At 41.8% G+C, this 17,898-nt stretch overlaps 1 protein-coding gene across 4 annotated transcripts in view; it reads left to right on the forward strand.

Moving 5' to 3' along the window:
* The window catches only part of CA10 (carbonic anhydrase 10), a 494,596-nt gene that overhangs the window by 381,649 nt on the left and 95,049 nt on the right, over positions 1-17,898 (forward strand). For all 4 annotated transcript variants that reach the window (XM_078065118.1, XM_078065112.1, XM_078065108.1 and 1 more), the window contains exon 5: positions 8,833-9,018. In XM_078065118.1, coding sequence (XP_077921244.1) covers positions 8,833-9,018 — 186 coding nt within the window. The remainder of the gene's footprint in view (positions 1-8,832; positions 9,019-17,898) is intronic.

The following is a 17,898-nucleotide window of genomic DNA, read 5'->3' on the forward strand; positions in this document are numbered from 1 at the left end:
TTGCCATTTGTGATGACAGGGATGGAGCTAGAGAGTATAATGCTAAGTGAAATAAACCAGTCAGAAAAAAACAAATACCAATTAATTTCACTCATATGTGCAATTTAAATGAGCAAGGAAAAAGAGAGAGAGAGAGAAACCAAGAACCGACTCTTAACTAGGGAACAAACAGATGGTTACCAGAGTGGAGGTGGGTAGGGAGATGGGTCAAATAGGGGATGGGAATTAAAAGTACACTTATCCTGATGAGCACTGGCTGATGCATGGAAGTGTTGAATCACTATATTGTATATCTAAAACTAATAAAACACCGTATGTTAACTACACTGGAATTAAAATTTTTTAAAAAGTTGGCACAGCATCTGACACATAGTAAGTCCTCAAAATTTGTGGGTGCATCCTGCCCGCAGCTTTCCTAATGAACCTTCTTGAGAATGTGGTAGCTCATATGCCAAGTCAGATGGTCACCTCTTCCTTTTACACAACTGAGATTCTATTTCCTCTCAACTACTCCATTCGTAGTGTTAACATTTCCATTTAAACTGTAGGGAATTATTTCTGGGGCGCCTGGGTGGCTCAGTCGGTTAAGCGGCTGCCTTTGGCTCAGGTCATGATCCCAGGGTCCTGGGATCAAGCCCCGCATCGGGCTTCCTGCTCCTCGGGAAGCCTGCTTCTCCCTCTCCCACTCCCCCTGCTTGTGCTCCCTCTCTCGTTGTCTCTTTCTCTGTCAAATAAATAAATTTTAAAAATCTTAAACTGTAGGGAATTATTTCTGAGTATATTGCAGGAGATTTGGGCAGGCTGCCTCAAGAGAAAATATAAAGGAAACCTCACGTAAGCTTTGTGTCATACCAGGCAAGTAACTTTATTGAATCTTTTGGAATTTCTGAGGGTAAGGTTTACTTATGCTTAGCTGTCCTCAATAAATATCAACCCTATAAGTGTTATCTCCATTAAACTAAAGATCTTCAATATGTTTATTTTGTGAATTGGGTCATTTAAAAAAGACGCACTTCCTCCTTTTTTTTTCCCAATCTGGAAATAGGAAGATAGACAACATGAGGGACTTACACCAGCATTGTCTCTGAGTTCCCTTCCAGACTCAAGGATAAATTTACCTTGTTGTGTACATAGCTTTTGACAAGAACAGTTAAATCATTTCTTTATGATTGTTCTATAACTCAGACATACATTATTTCAAACTAGCTCTCCTTCCATGTGACTGAGGTTTGTTGAATAGTTTAGGATAGCTGACTTTTTAAATTAGGTGATTAAAAAAAATATATATATATATATATATATATATAACATAGATCGATGTGTTCTGTATAGTATCAGCATAACTGGATAAGAGTGGTGTAGTAAAGAAAGCAAATGGGATGTGAAGATAAATATGATGGTTAATTTTATATGTTAATTTGGCTGGGCCACAGTGTCCAGATATTTGGTCAAACATCATTCTGGATGTTTCTGTGAGGGTATTTTTGGATGAGACAAACATTTAAATCAGTGGACTTTGAATAAATCAAATAGCACTCCATAATGCAGGGGGGGGGGGGGTGTGCCTCCGGTCAGGTGAATGCCTGATGAGAACAACAGGACTGAGCTTCTTGGAGCAAGAAGGAATTCTGCAGCAAATGACCTTCAGACTTGAGCTGCAGCATCGGCTCTTCTCTGGTTCGCCAGCCTGCGGCCCACCCTATGGAATTTGAACTTGCCACACACAGCCTACTGGTTCCTTTTCTCCGGAGAACCCTACCTAATGCAATAAACAATCCCGAACACCCTTGACTCTAAACCCCTGTGGGGTTCCTACACCAACAACTCGTGTTTAAAGAAAACCTGTCATATTGCGCCGTTAGGTCGTCAGCTGGGCAATCTAATAATTTCCAGTGGCTAAAAGCACAGGCTTTAGAGACAGAGCTTTGTGGGGGTCAAGCCCCGGCTCCCCAACCAATGGGCTGTTTGCCTTTTGGTATAAAATCACCAGAGGCCCAGAAGGACAGGTATGCCCTGTGGGAGGCCTCCATGCCACAGGTAGGGCTAGCCCGGTTTCTTATCATCTGAGAGGAAGCAAATGGCTTGAGTCTAAGTACCAGACTTGTTTGGTGCTGGGTTTGGTGAGGGAGAAATTGTGAGAATTAATTAAGTTCAGGTTCAAAACTTAGCGTGGTATCTGACACCCAGTAACAGGTCAAACTAGGATGGCAGTTGTTATGAACAAGATCATTGCTGACTGTCAAAGAATCAAACTTCTCTTGACCCTAAAAGCACACTGGTTGAATTTATTTCCCTCTAATACAGCGGTGTCATCAGAATAAAAGAGATGAATCCTGTAATAACAGGACTTGGCTAATCATGAGCTGCTGCAAACCTCCGTGTTTGCTATAGGAAGACATTCAGTTTTACAAAATGAATAACCTGAGGTTAATTCTTTGCTTTGCAAAAGAACGCATGGCTTTTAGATGGGTTCAAGTGATCGAGATAATATTGAGTGACATGCAATCTTGACAGGCCCCTCTGTGGAACACCTGTTAACTGCTCCCCTCAACAAATATGGCTCCACCCTGTCTCCAGCCAGTGTAAATGTCTGCAGGTAAGGAAATCAAGGGACTTCCCTGACCTACAGATTTCTCCAGGTCTCCTCCCGGGATGAACTTTAGCAGCCAAGGGTCCGTTCCGGTCCCCTATTTTCCTGAAAAGGAATCTCGCTGCCTCTGCGCCTGCCTAAGCCCTGCATTTGCAGACTGGAGGAGAAATCACAATTCCCCACAGGGCTCCCATCTGAAAGGGGCTGAGATGCTTGCATTTGCTCACATCATGAGACCTGGAATCAAGAAGACCTGGCTTTGCTACCCCCTCCAGTTGTACAATCCTGGGTAAGTCACTGAGCCTTCAGCAACTGCACTTAGGGCCCTCCCTTGCAAAATGATCATCACTTACGCCTCTCACCTCATTTTGGAATGGATTAAAATAAAACATAGAGGAGAACCATGAAGCAGCCAAAGGCAGCCGGGATCTCCCCCTGCAGCTTCAACTTCTCTGTGCAGCTCTGTTTCCTGGTCGGCATGAGACAACTTTTTCCAACATGCTGTGCACCAAAGTAGTTCATTGGAAACACTGTAATTAGCATTACAGTTAAAATGACACTACTGCAATGTTAATTACTACAGTGCAGATGTACCATTAGATATCATACATAATGTTGTCAAGCCTTTATTTTTAAATTAAAGTGCAACAAACCATACCCGGGCTACACAGCTTTTTTTGATTAATACAAATTAATGTTATTTCAGTGTCTAGGGAAAGGGTGGGGCTAAGGGGGTGTTGCATCTAGCTGTAAGAATACATAGGCAAATGGTCGAGTTTCAGGTGGATTTCCCATAACTCCCTTCCCCTACTCTGGTCTCTGCATGGTGGAGAGTGTGAGCTCCATGAGGGCAGGGACTGTGCCTGGTTTTACTCACCATGCCATCCTCAGCTCCTAGCACACAGTTAGAGGCATTATTCAGACTCTTCATTTCAGCTCAGGTCATGATCTCAGGGTGTGGGATGGAGCCCGGTGTCAGGTTCTGTGCTGGGGGTGGAGCCTGCTTAAGATTCTCTCTCTCTCCCTCCCTTTGTCCCTCCCCCACCTCCCATGTTCAATAAATAAATAAATAAATAATAATCTGGAATGATGGGCAAGCGAATCGTCACAATGCAGAAATCAGTGGAAGTCCTTCATTGTGATGTTTAGCAAGCAACACTGTATCCCACTGGATGCTGGGAGGTGGGGAAGATCAGCATGGGTCCTGGACATCAGCTAGGCACCCATGCAGAAGTCAAAAGAGGGGGGGAAGGAAGAGAATAAAAATGTTGGACTGCTACATGTATTATTTCCTTATTTCTCATAACTCATGAGGGAATTTTTCCCCAACTTTTTTTTTACTGCGGTAAAAGACACATATAAAGTTTACCATATTAACCATTCTTATGTATACATTTCAGTGGTCTTAAGGACATTTCACATCGTCCTGCAACTATCACCACCATCCGTCTCCAGGACTCTTTTCATCTTGCAAAACTGAAACTCTGTGCCCATTAAGTAATAACTCCCTTTTCCTCTCCCCAACCATGTTCCACTTTCTATCTCTATTACTCTGATTACTCTAGGTACCTCGTAGAAGTGGAATCTATTTACTTTTAAAGTAATTACTGATAAGGAAGATTTACTTCTATCATTTTGACGTTTGTTTTCTATATGCCTTATAGTTTTCTATCCCCCATTTTCATGGGGGGGGTGGTTCTTATCTCTACATTATGTTTAGGGAAACTAAGGATTCAGGGAATTCACTGAGCCTCCCAAGGTCACCAAGAGGCACACAGGGAATCTTTTGACTCAAGGATCCTTCATTCTTCTACCTGCTACGTGCCAGTAGGTTTTCTAAGTCCTGGGGAAATGCAGACAAGCATACCACCTGGTCCCTGCCTTGTTTCAATGTGCAACAGTTTTCTTAGGAACATTAGACATTAGACAGGCACAGATGGAAAGATTTCTAGAAGTGCAGGAAAGCCCCAGATACTTCCCTAATGGGACAGAGCATATATCCTCTAAGAATTCAGGGCACTGGGGCACCTGGGTGGCTTAGTCGGTTATGCGTCTGCCTTCTGCTCAGGTCATGGTCTCAGGGTCCTGGGATGGAGCCCCGCATCGGGCTCCCTGCTCCACGGGAAGCCTGCTCCTCCCTCTCCTACTGCCCCTGCTTGTGTTCCCTCTCTCACTGTCTCTCTGTCAAATAAATAAATAAAATCTTTAAAAAAAAAAGAAAGAATTCAGAGCAGTTCCTTTTACACTGCCTCACACACCATAGGTGCCCACAGATGTTACTGGTTGAATCTCATGGTGCTGTTCTTTTTGTCATTTGAAGAGAATTACCGAGATCCAGCTCTGCTCTGTGGGACCTGCTCTCCACAGCCGATGGATGTGGCAATAGATAGTAAGCACTGTAATAATGTGTACACCACTTGACAGAGAATTTGCCAATTGAAATATCCCTGGATTAATAAAGCTAATTTATCCATAGGATGCTCATTGCAGTACGTTTTTGCAATAGTGAAAAAGTGAAGGGGATGTAAAGATTCAACAATAAGTTATGTATTTTTACAGTGGAGTATTATGCAACCATTTCAAAGTGACATTACAGAAGAGCAGTTTAGTGACCCGGAAATATTCATGTTTGTGAAAATTATATATATATTTATATAATATATAATCATATGTGGTATTTATATAGTTAAATAACAATATTGTGTTTGTGTACATAATACGTATAATTATTTATGTATATTAAATATATAATATATAATAATTATATATAATATATACTGAATAATATTGTATTCATCTATTATACTATATTATAGCATATTATCTATATACTAATATAATTATAATTAATATGATTTATATATTAATATATAACAAATATACTACATGATATCATTAATATATTAATATTATACATAGCATATTATAAATAATAGTATATATTTATATATACAAATTCATATATATATACATGTGTGTGAAAAATCACTTATCTGATTATACAGACACACATATAAAATGATCTTGTTAAAATATGGGTATAGATAGTCATACATATATGTTATAGTATATATAGCTATAAGAATATATATATCAAAATATTAGTGGTGATCATTGGGTAATTGTGGAATTGTGGCTAATTTTTATTTCCTTGAGCCATTCTATATCTTTTTAACCATATATAATACCTATATTATCTTAATATTAGAAAAAGTAATTTTTACTTAATGATAGATGCAATGTCAAACACAAGCCTATCTCTGACCATTTTACTGCCAAGGAAATCATGAGTTGGGACATGAAAAAAATGACAAGCTCTCATGATCTCATACTGACTAAATATGCATTTATTTGAGACTGGAGGAGTACACACTTTGGGATTATCTGGTTGCAAAGAATGGATAACTTGAGAAAAAATTAATTTATTGGTAAGATGTAAAGCATCTGAGAAAATGCAGCTCAGGCCTCATGAAGGAACTGCAAACAAGGATTTCTGAAGGTCAAGTGGCTATTCTCTCTCTCTCAATGCACGGTTTCCTCTGTCATTGTTGGCACATCTGCTTTTCTCTTCTCTCTCTGGTCTGACTTCCAGCTACCTAGCAGGCTGAGTCTCTGGACTCCATGTGACTCTCCAGTTCAGGTACTCAACACTGCCAGGCACTCAACAGAGTTTCTGTTGATAGTTCCAGATTCAGGAGGGGAAAGATGATTGACCTAGTGTTTATCAGTTAGCTTTTGCTCCATAACAGACTACCTCCAAAACTTAGGGACTTAAAACCCCAATTATTTACCTTCCAAGTCCGTGGGTCTGTGGGTGGTTCTTCTGGTCTGGGCAAGGCTAGGCTGACCTCGGCTGGGCCAGTCAGCTGGCAGGTCAGCCATGGGATGGTCAGTCTGTGATGGCTTCTCCTCTTCAGTGTCATGTCATCCCCCAGCAGGCTAGCCCAGGCTCGTTGACATGGTGGTCTCAAGTTTCCAAGAAGGAGTGAGGAAATATGCAAGGCCTCTCAGAGCACAGACATCATATCCCCTATTGGCCAAAGCAAGTGACAAGGCCAGCCCAGAGTCAAGAGGGAGAGAAGCAGATCCCTATCTTGAAGGGAACAGCTACAGAGTCCTGTTGTAAAGAATGCAGTTACAGGGAGGGGAAGAATTCTGGCCCTTTTTGCAATCTGCCCTTTAATCTGCCAAGCACCCAGGCTGACATGAGCTCCATCTTGTAGCAATAGAACATTACATATTTCCATGTGGCCCCAGGGATTGAGGCAGCAGGGGAAGAGAGAGACTGGAGACTTGTGCATGTAAGCTTTTCACTTCCAGAGTTTCACCCTGGAAGGGACACCTGTCATGTCCCCTCATACCCCATGGCCAACGTCAGTCACATGGGCTCCACCTTACAGCAAAATGAGTCAATGGAGTATTTAGTGGGCGTTATTCTCTCCACCACAGTGAGCCATCTGCAGACCTATCTGATTATCACTAGTGTCAGAAAGGTGGAGGGGCAGGTAAGGGTAGTGCTAGAGAGAAAATGTATGAAACTATGACTAAGGAATGTATCATATGTTACATGAAGCCCTTAAGGAATCCCTAGGGCAGAAGGCTGGGCCCAAAGCAGCCAGAGTAAGCAGGAAGAAAATCCAAGTATCTCAGCCTCTGAAAGTCCAGAAGCATTCCATTCAGACCCATTCAGAGTCTCCTTTAAGCTTTTGTTCTGCCCCAAGAGCTAAGTCAACCCAGGAGACAAAGGCAGTAGAGTCACAGGTAGTAATCAGGGTTCAAGTGTTGAGAGGTGCTAAGTCAATAAAATGAAGCTGAATATCAAGTTCAAAGAGAAAAGAAGGAAAGGGAACATCAAGCGGTAAGGTCAGCAGTTTGAGAAGCTGAAGCAAGATGGAATCAGGAGTGAGGAAGGGAAATGGGAAACTTGTATCCATCTCTTTAGCTTAGCACTGAGTCCATGAGTTCTGAGAAGGGGGTCAGAGCTCACATTCTGTGCAGCATCTGGTGGCCAGGGCAAGAGAGGGACCTAACAAAGACACATGGGACTGCACACTTGAGACTTCAAACCAAAACCTTCAGTCTCCCACGATGGTTTGCTCCTGTTTACCCATTTTTGGCTTCCTTGTCTTTCATTTGGCCTTTGTGGCATCTCTTGCTTTCTCCAATTTCTCACACCTGAGATTTTAACTTTTACAGTATCTCTACATTCCAAATACTTAGGGTTAGAGGGGCAAGTTATATTTTTAAGTTTTTATTTTAATACAGTGTAGTATTAGTTTCAGGTGTACAGTATAGTGATTCAGCACTTCCATACATCACCTGGTGCTCATCGTGACAAGCACACTCCTAAATCCCCATCGCCTATTTCACCCATCCCCCCACCTGGCTCCCCTCTGGTGACCATCAGTTTGTTCTCTAGAGTTAAGAGTCTCTTTCATGATTTGTCTCTCTCTCTCTTTTTTTTCTTCCTTTGCTCATTTGTTTTATTTCTTAAATTCCACATATTAGTGAAATCATATGGTATTTGTCTTTCTCTGACTGACTTGTTTTGCTTAGCCTTATGCTCTCTAGCTCCATCCATGTTGCTACAAATGGCAAGATTCCATTCTTTTTTATGGCTGAGTAATATTGCATTATATATATATCCATTTATCTGTCAGTGGATACTTGGGCTGCTTCCATAGTTTGGCTCTTGTAAGTAATGCTGCTATAAACATAGGGTTACATGTATGCCTTTTGCACTAGTGTTTTTATATTCTTTGGGTAAATATCCAGTAGTGTGATTGCTGGATTGAAGGGTGGATCTTTTTTTAACTTTTTGAGGAAACTCCATACTGTTTTGCAAAATGGCTGCCCCAGTTTGCCTTCCCACTGACAGTGCACAAGGGTTCCTCCTTCTCCACATCCTTGCCAACACCTGTTGTTAAGAGGGACAAGTTATTTTTTCTAAAGTGCAATGTCCAAAATATTAGTCACAGTTGCTGAGGTCTCCTTTGAATTCCCACCTCAAATTCCTACATGATCATGTGATCATAAATGTGGTTTATGCCTCGCAGAAAATACCACAGAAGCCAGGTAGGGCAGGAATGCCTTCTAGGTACTGCTACTCCCTATTTCATATATAAACTTAGCCTAATGTTTGCCTATCAAGAGGAGGCAAAAGGCATTGGTCTAAGCACCATGCTGGTTTGGTGAGACACGGAAAGAGAGCTTTGCTTGACCTGTTGTGCATTGCCTTGCAGGTCAGTGGGACCATGTACAACACTGGAAGACATGTGTCCCTGCGCCTGGACAAGGAACACTTGGTTAACATATCAGGAGGGCCCATGACATACAGCCACCGGCTGGAGGAGATCCGACTACACTTCGGGAGTGAGGACAGCCAAGGGTCGGAGCACCTCCTCAATGGACAAGCCTTCTCTGGGGAGGTATGTGGGGCTGTTGAAGTACTAAAGTTGAGTGCCAATTAATAAGACTTGGTGTCTATTTATACCCAAGGTGGGATAACAGATGGAAAGCTTTCTTTTAAATCTGTGAAATGAGAAGGTCAGTGCCTCCTTTCTCCATCTGTCTTTTGCAAGTTGATGTGGAAGTCTATAAACGTGCTTCCAGTGTTTTCTAGGGAAGGCCACAATGAAACTGGGTATTTCCTTCTGAGACATTGGTGCAGCTATCATGACTCATGCCCTACAGTATCTCTGGAGCATTATTTTAACCCCAAATCCTCACTTTTCATGCATACCTTCACTTACACCTACTTGGACCATCAGCCTCTCATATGAGAGTATAGGTTCCATAATTTCTTCCTTCTGGCAGAATGGATCTTATTTGCACAAAACTATAACTTACTGTGAAATAAATGTCAGGCAACTAAATAGTCTGCCTGACTTTCTACAGAATAGAAATGTCATTGTATGTCACCATTACTGGTGAGTATCACTATGTGCCACCATCAACCCAGGTAGGACACAGACCATAGCAGCGAGCCAAACCAGCTTCAATTATAGGATGAGAGATATAACAGATATCATCTGGATTCTGACCCTTGACAAGCATGGTATATTTAATTTGTCCTCTTACACTTGAGGGTGGTTATCAATTAGGGGTCTGGGGGGCTTATATGCTAAATAGTCGGTAACTACGTTTCTGTTTAAAAGTCCTCAGTAACTGAGGTCAAGAAAGCTTTAAAATAACAGAAGTATGTATCTCACAATTGACTAGTCTTTTTAAATTTTTTCAATCAACATCATGTTTAAACCTGGCATTGTTTTTAATATAGTAAGGCCATACACTGAGAAAGAGAGGCCAACCTTAAGGAGTCCCTTGGCCAGATTTTAATGATTGTTCAAAGTGTATCAACTGAGAATCTACTAGGCTCTCTCCTAGGTACCAGGGATACAAAGATTAAAAAACAAAACAAAACAAAACAAAAAACAAAAAAAAGGCAAAGCTCCTACCACAAAGGAGTTCAAAGAATACTATATTCAAATCATTGAAGTATTCTGTTATTAGAGTATTCTGAGATGTACAAAGACCCTGGCCAACTCACAGGAAGAAGTGACAGATTTTCCCTGAAGGGGCCAGGAGAAGTGTCCCAGAGGAGGGACCCTTTGAACTGGGCTAAGAAGAGAGGAAATGCAGAATAATGTTTAAGAACATCAGCTCTGGAGTCAAAGAACCAGAGTTTGTATGTCCTGCTCTAATACACACTTATTATGTGATCTTGAGATGGTTTCTTGATCCTTCCAAGGCTGAGTTTACACACCTCATAAGGTTATTTTGAAAATTAAGTGGGATTTCAGATGTAAGGAACATTTGGAGTACTCAAGAGTTGATAGACAACAAAGATAAAGCAGGAAATTATGAACAACAAAGGCACCAACCTGTGTCAGGACATTGTGTGTATTGGGGAAGCTTCAGGTAGAGCTCAGCTCATCTGTGCTCTATTAGTAATGGCTGCATAGAGCACAGGGTTGAGCAGGAATGAGCCTCCTTCCTGGATCCATAGGAAAAAAATGCTAGGATTGATTAGGGATGTCTGCCAAAGGCACCCTAATGGAAAAACTCCCGAGAGTTGCAGATTCTGAGCTAGAGTATAGCAGGGAAGATGAGGAAAGCAGAGCGAAAATCCATGAATTGAGAGTGACCAGGGACTGCCAGTCTGAATTAGGGAATATTCTAAATTAGATAAACACTTCCTTTTTAAATACATATCATTTCAGTATTTGTAACTTTTATTTGTTGGTTTACTTGCTCATTTCTTTGGTTTGATTTCTTTGCTTTTTTCCCTCACTGATCCTTATCATAATATTGCCTCCGATTAAAAACTAATTTATTAATGAATTTATTTATTGAATGAGTGAAAAAGTGTGGATGGTTACTTGGCTAAAATATTTGCTTTGTAGAATTCCTTAGAATTGCCTTTTTCTTCAGTGTGTGATAAGGGTGCATTGTAATTTGTATAGGAACTACAATTTTGGAGTAAATGAGTGTCTCCAAAATCCTTAACGGAAACACATAACAAGTTGATCTTTCAAAGTATTAATTTTCCTAGACATACCCAGACCACAGGTATCAGGCACTCTAAGGAATCTGCATTTTTAAAGCCCCCAGGAGAGTCTGATGATTAGGTTTGTGAAGCACTCATTCCACTGGCACATTATTAAGTGCTTTCAATGAATAAAGCATCGAAACAGAGTTGCAAGTGAGAATTAACTGGGGACCATTGTCAAAATATTTACATTTGAATCCTGCCCTAGGGCAATTGAATCAGGGTCTCAGGGAGTGGGGTCTAGATATGCACCTTTATATAAATTACCCCCAAGAGATTTTGGTGAGTGACCACTGTGCCAGTTTTAGCTCAGAATATGCCCGAATTATCCCAGTTTTCTAAACAATGAGCACTTAATCAACAAAACCATACTGCACAAAAATTAAAAAGGGCACCCGGGTGTTATGGCAAATGGCAAAGCTGGGGTGCTGTCTAGATGGATGAGATTTGGAGAACAGCTTCCCAAGCAGGCAAGCCAGAGCATTGGCCTCAGCATAAGTACTATTACACCTTGTCTTGGGCAGACCACATCAGCTGTGTTACTTTTCTTTCCCAGCCCCTCAGTATGAGTGGTCTCAGTATGAGTGGTCTCTGAACTGGTGTGGGTTTAGGTATAAGAAATCAGAATGCTAGAAGCACCAAAACAATGTCACGTGGCTAAGTATTAGCCTTTGAGATATTTAAGAGTTTAGTGACCAAGAAAATTTTGGCACCTTCTCTGTGGCATGAGGGAAAAGACCTAGGGTCCATGGATGGAAGTCCTAGAAAGATGGAGTTCAACTAAATAAATATATGTTCTAACAATGAGAGCTATCCATTGATGGAACGAGTTTGCCTCTGAAGATAGTGAATTCCCATCACTGGAATTATTAAGCATGGAATGGAATTTGAGGACTTCATAAGAGTGACTCATCTCATATCCTCATGAGCAAAGAATGTACCTTCTAGTGCTGAAATCCCATGTAATCCATGATTTCCTTATAGAAAATGTCCCCCAACCAGATTCCACTGAGTGTTAGCCCCAGTTAGAGTAAATATAGCCCATCCTGGAGGTTAATGTCTTATTTTTATTTTGTGCTGTCTTCAAAGCCACCTTTGGTCTCTGTTTTTGGCTATCCTCTGAGAGGACCTAAGTAGACACTTCTAGCAACAGAGCGTGTGCTTATTTTGTTGACAATGAATAATCACATCGCCATCTGTCCCATCTATCATCGCCAATCGTGATAAGTCAATTAATGCCAGGCATTTTCCTTGGCACGGCGCAACAGTCGTTATCTCAAGAGCTGAAGATTAATTGCAGTCTTGTCTAGTGAGGTTATTGTAATTGATGGTAATCATTTGCTTTGTTTTATAAAGCTGTGTGGATGTACAACACAGTCAGCAACTGCATTTTTATAAAAATTATTCATGTCCTACACGGAGCATTCCTGGATGCCTTGTTGGGGGCTGGTGATAAATGAGCATATTCAGGGATTCAAATGCCTCCATTTTTTCAAGAAGGGAAAATGAACCGTTTTTAATATGGAAGACCCTTCACTTGCTGATCGTGTCTAACTAACTGGTTAGATTATGTCCACTCTAAAGTAGGGTATTTATGAAAAGAAACAAATGCATTAAGTAGGCAAAAGATAGTATTTGAAAAGAATCCTGGGGATGGATGAAGTTCCAGTAGTGAGGCTAGACAAAAAAGAGGCGTTCTTATTGAGTGGAGGTTGGAAATACTCATTTTGAAAACCTTCCTTAAGTTCTTTCCGAAGGCGCAAGGGAGTGTATATACTGAGACTCGCACCAGCCACTTCGCGGGAAACCTCTGCCAGGTCCCCCCGTTCCTGCCATCCATCTTCCCATGTCTCCAGTGTGCTGAGCTCCATAGCCCCGCATAGCAGACAGTCTGCTGAGGGGCATGTATATTTAAAATACAGGGTCACGGGGCTTGTATTTGAGGATGGTTCTGGAAGGGGGTTATGAAATAGCTCTCTCGGGACTGTTTTAAGGAGAGGACACTTGGACACCTCTGTGGCCGGACACAGTCGCTGCTCCCGCTGAAGGTGAGGTAGGAACATGAGCTTTTCCCGGCTCAGCCTCTTGAGTCTCTGATTCTGCTCACACACATCCGAGCAAGGAACGAGTCCACAGCTATTGCTATGAATGTGGATAAGATTGCTTCATTAAAAGGAGGAACAAAAGTCGTATGTTATTTATTTATGGGTTTGTTTGCTTGTTTGTTTGTTTGCTTATCTATTTATTTAGTGGCTCTGAACCAGAATAGGGAATACAATTATCTCCGTGCAAACAACTGAGAAGTGCAGAAAATGCAGACCCTGTCCCCTTGAAGGAGTCTGTTACTTGCATCCTTTAGACACTGGCTGCACTAAAGCCGCACAAATTTGTAGGAATAAGCAACACCAGATTGTTCTGCAGGGTGCTAGAGTATGAAATGTGCTGAGGAGCACATCACGGAGAACCAGGGCCCCATTAGGCACGGAACGGCTCTGGGGGGAGGTACTCAGGCAATGTAATTAGCACTTTGCCGGGAGGCTGAGACCTCCTTGTAGAGATGTTCATTGATACAAGTGGAGTTTTGAAGGGGAATGAGAATTGGGATGTTTAAGAATAACAGGTACACGGTCATACGTATGGAAGAACTCCCTGAGTGCCGAGGTAAAGGTGTTCCCTCTGTTCTGAATCCCAGCTTTCTCTCTCTCTTCCTCATTCGTGCACAGCCCCCCACCCCCACCCCACACCCCAGAACTTTCCAAGCCTCCTCCCCTCCTCCCAGCCAGTGACTCCCAGAGAATCCTCCATATTCACCTATTTCAGTAGTCCGCAAGCCGTAGCCTGTGGACCAAATTCAGTCGAGTAGCTAAACATGGTTTACATGTTTAAAGGATTGGGTTTTTAAAAATAAAAGAAGAAGAAGAAGAAGAACGTGCAACAGAGACTCTGTGTGGCCTGCAAAAGCCGAAATATTTACAAAATATCTGGTCTTTTACACAAAAATGTTGCTGGCCCCAATCTATTAAATTGCCCATCACTGTAGATTTTATAACTGTTTACTCTCAGTTCTCTTGGAACTGGAGTTCTTTGTTGATAGAGATTTTATTTTGATCATCGCTGTATTCCCAGCACTTTGTACATTGTCAGACACATGAGGTCAGAGTCCATAAATGTTTACTGAATGAAAAAATAAATGATCTTCGTACACTCCTTCAGGACAGGGACTTTTTTCACTATTCATCTTTGTATACCATACACCTAGCACAGTACCCACCATACAGTAGGTGCTTAATTGATGTTTGTGGAATGAGTCATTCAATCACTGAATCTATAACTCAATCAACTCTTGGCGACCTAGGAATTCAAAGCTTACAGGAATTTTTTCCTGGAATTTTGGGTGTGTTGTATTCATTGACTATACCAGGAATATGCAGCCTCATTTAAATTGAAGATGGGGTGTTTCAATAAAGGCTGTCCAAAGCACCAAGTTCTATTAGAAACTGGAAAAGAGAAAGAGTGGTTTAGTTCACAGCAACCACTAAGGCGTGTTCGGGGCTTTCTTTGAGAAAGGATTGTACTTTGAGAGATGCAAAATGTATTAACAAGGTACTAACCTAGCCCTATCCTCAGTGTGGTAAAGAACACAAAAGCATTGAACAATTGTCACCTTGGAGGAACAAGGCACAGACTTGAGTCAATTACTCAGCAGCACAATCCAGAACTTGCTCAGGCACGTCCACAGCTGGCTACCGAATCTCACTGCTAACATCTGGCCACTGTTTACGTGCTTCCTGATTTGCTTTTCCTTCCTTCCTTCCTTCCTTCCTTCTTTCCTTCAGCTAACAAATATTGAGTGCCTACCATGTGCTACAGTGAAGAAAACAGATAAAAATCCTTCCTGTATGGTGCTTATAGTCAAGTGAGAATGGACAAGTAATAAATAATAAACATAATAAATGAGTAAATGCATATGGTAAGTTAGAATAAGATCAACACTATGGGAAAAGAAATAGAGTCAGGAGGGATCAGAGCATGAGGAGGGGAGGTAATGAGTTACAAGGGTAAACAGGATTGTCTGTATAAGCTGTGTTGAGAGGATGTCATCTGTGAGGTTGCCATAGAGATGTCTGGGGGAAGGACATTCCAGGCAGAGGTAAGAGCCGCTACCATGGCTTTGAAGTGGGAGAGAGCTGTGAGCGTTCTAGGAAGAGGGAGAGCAGCCCCAACACAGGGTAAGAGAGAGGGCGTGAGAAGTCAGGGAGGTGAGAGTGGGCAGGGCTGCTGCATATCAGGTCCTCTTTGCCTGGACTTTGTATGGACTTTGGCCGTTACTCTCAATGAATTCCAAAGCACAACATAAATTCTCCCATTGAATCACCAACGCTGGCTCCGTGAAGTTGCCTCTTGGTATTGTCTCCCTCTTACCTGGAGAACCTAAGGCCCAAGACCATGCAGACAGTAAATGATTGAGGTTGGGCTTAGCTCAGGTCTTCTGATTCATAACATTGATTAACCTAAGCCAAGGTTTACCTACCCATAAACCCCAGAGTAGTGACTGCTCGCCTACTCTGGGCCCTAGCCCAGGGGGGACATTCAAGGATCTGTAGACCATGAGTAAGACCCTGACTTCCCAGAATGTTAGCTCCATGCAGTCACAGAGTAGGTCGTACTTTTTAATATGTCCCCATACATGTGACAGGCACCTGACGGATATTACTGAATAAAAAGATTGAATGGGCAAAATGAAGATAAAAGATTGCAACTTTCAGAGTGCCTAAATTATGCCCAGTATATCATGAATTCAGTTCTATTGCCATAAGGCAAACCTAATAAAGTCAATGTCCATATCAACAGCAGTTCTAGACATTTTATGTTAAGTTATTCACAAATACAGAGTAAGTGAATTCTTCAGGGTCCCTGGGAGGAGGAATGGTAAAATGGATAGCCAATGTGCTAGAAACATTCATGTAGATTCCTCATTTCAGCACTGGAATTACTCCCAAGATCAGACCAAGGAATTAGTCTTTGCCAATGCTAGAAGCCAAAGTTCTGGATCCCAGGAGCCAGTCCCACTCAGAGTTAGCAAACTGGCCTTTGAGAAGCAAAGCAAACAGAAGTCAGAAGCCCAGATGGTGATTGGGCATATTATGATGATGCCAGCAAGCAGATGATGACTGGGATCTAAGGATAAGGAGTCTTCCCTTTGGACATTTTTATAATTGCTTCTGGGAAGGGACAATCCAATCAAGTCAGCAGCTTTCCAAATTGCTAGTTTTAGATGGACACCATGGGGCAGCCAAAGAGAGAAGACATTGCATTTAAAGACAACTTGCTGAGGCAACTCATTATCCCGGGGACTCCCATCCTAACCTGCATCATACCTCTGACCTGGTCCTGCCAGGATGTCATTATGACAGCCACCATCCTCCTCTACTGGACTCTAATCTCCTCCCTGGTGTTCCGTCTAAAGCAGGGAAGGAGTATTATATTACAAAGACATTGTTAAAGACAGGCATTACCTGGGACTTGATCAAGGTTCAGTGTGTAGAACCTAACTGTTACCATGGAGACCATCAGTGTTCGGCTTTACAAGTGTCGAATGTGGTCTTCCTTTATTTAGTAAACAATGACATTGCAGTTAAGGTGGGTACTGGACCCAACACCTCTACAAACTAGCTGTACTTTTTTCCACCCATTTCCAAAGCCACAGGAATAAAATCAATTGGAAAAGAAAGGTGTGAAGTAAGAATTCACTACTACTCTGACCACTGTCAGGAGTTCACTAAAATTTGCAGAGGTTCCACCAAAAATCACATTTCCTACTTCAAGGTATAGACCCACTATTGAAAAGAACAAGTCTGCTCAAAGCCTCCGTCTGAAGTGTTAAAATTGGAGGTCCATGGAGGTCACCTCTTCCAACCCACTTACTGTACAAAAGAAAACTCAGATGCCAGAGAGGATAAGAGCCCTGCCCAAAGTCACTGAGAGACAGTGGCAGAATTAGGACTGGAACCTAAGTTTCTGGCGCCCTAATTTGAGATTTAAAATTTTTCGGATAAAAATGTAGATTATATACAATCCCAAGATTCAGCAGGCCCTTTGAGATCATCTGGTTTAGTTGTCCCGTAGAGCAGGTGTAGTCTGATAATCAGATTCCCTATCTTAGTGAGCAGAACCCATCACAAGGACGTTAATGCAGCCAGCCTCAAAAAGGCAAAGACATGGACAGATTATTTTATAAGCATGAGCACTCATCAGCATCCATGAGGAGATGGATCTAGAAGTCACCAAATCACCCCAAACAAAAATACCACCCATGTGAGAACTGTAATAGTGCCTGATTGCAAGAAATGTAGAAATGAAAGACTGGAAGACTAAAACAGAAAGTAGAATTCCTGAAAGATCCTTTGGTTGGTCTTAATACGAAAAGGCAATCACGAGGACCTAAGAATGTAAGCCATGCTTTTCTACAGTTTGAATCCCCCCTCCTACCCACTCTCCCCAATAGCCACGTAGAACAACAGCTCAGTAATATTAAATATAAGTAATCTAGATAATAATATTGCAAAATTAAATCATGAGATGTCTAGCCGCTCCATGGATGTGCTGCTATACAATTCAAAATAAAGCCATTTAAAACCCCCAGATTCATTTGCTCTGACATATCGATAAACTTTTGCTGAAACAAAGCTAATCATCTCAATGGTGCCGACTTAATTGCTCGCCAGTTGACGGATAATAAACAGACCTGAGGATTAAA

The sequence above is a fragment of the Halichoerus grypus genome, chromosome 2 (assembly GCF_964656455.1).
Source record: "Halichoerus grypus chromosome 2, mHalGry1.hap1.1, whole genome shotgun sequence".
NCBI lineage: Eukaryota > Metazoa > Chordata > Mammalia > Carnivora > Phocidae > Halichoerus > Halichoerus grypus.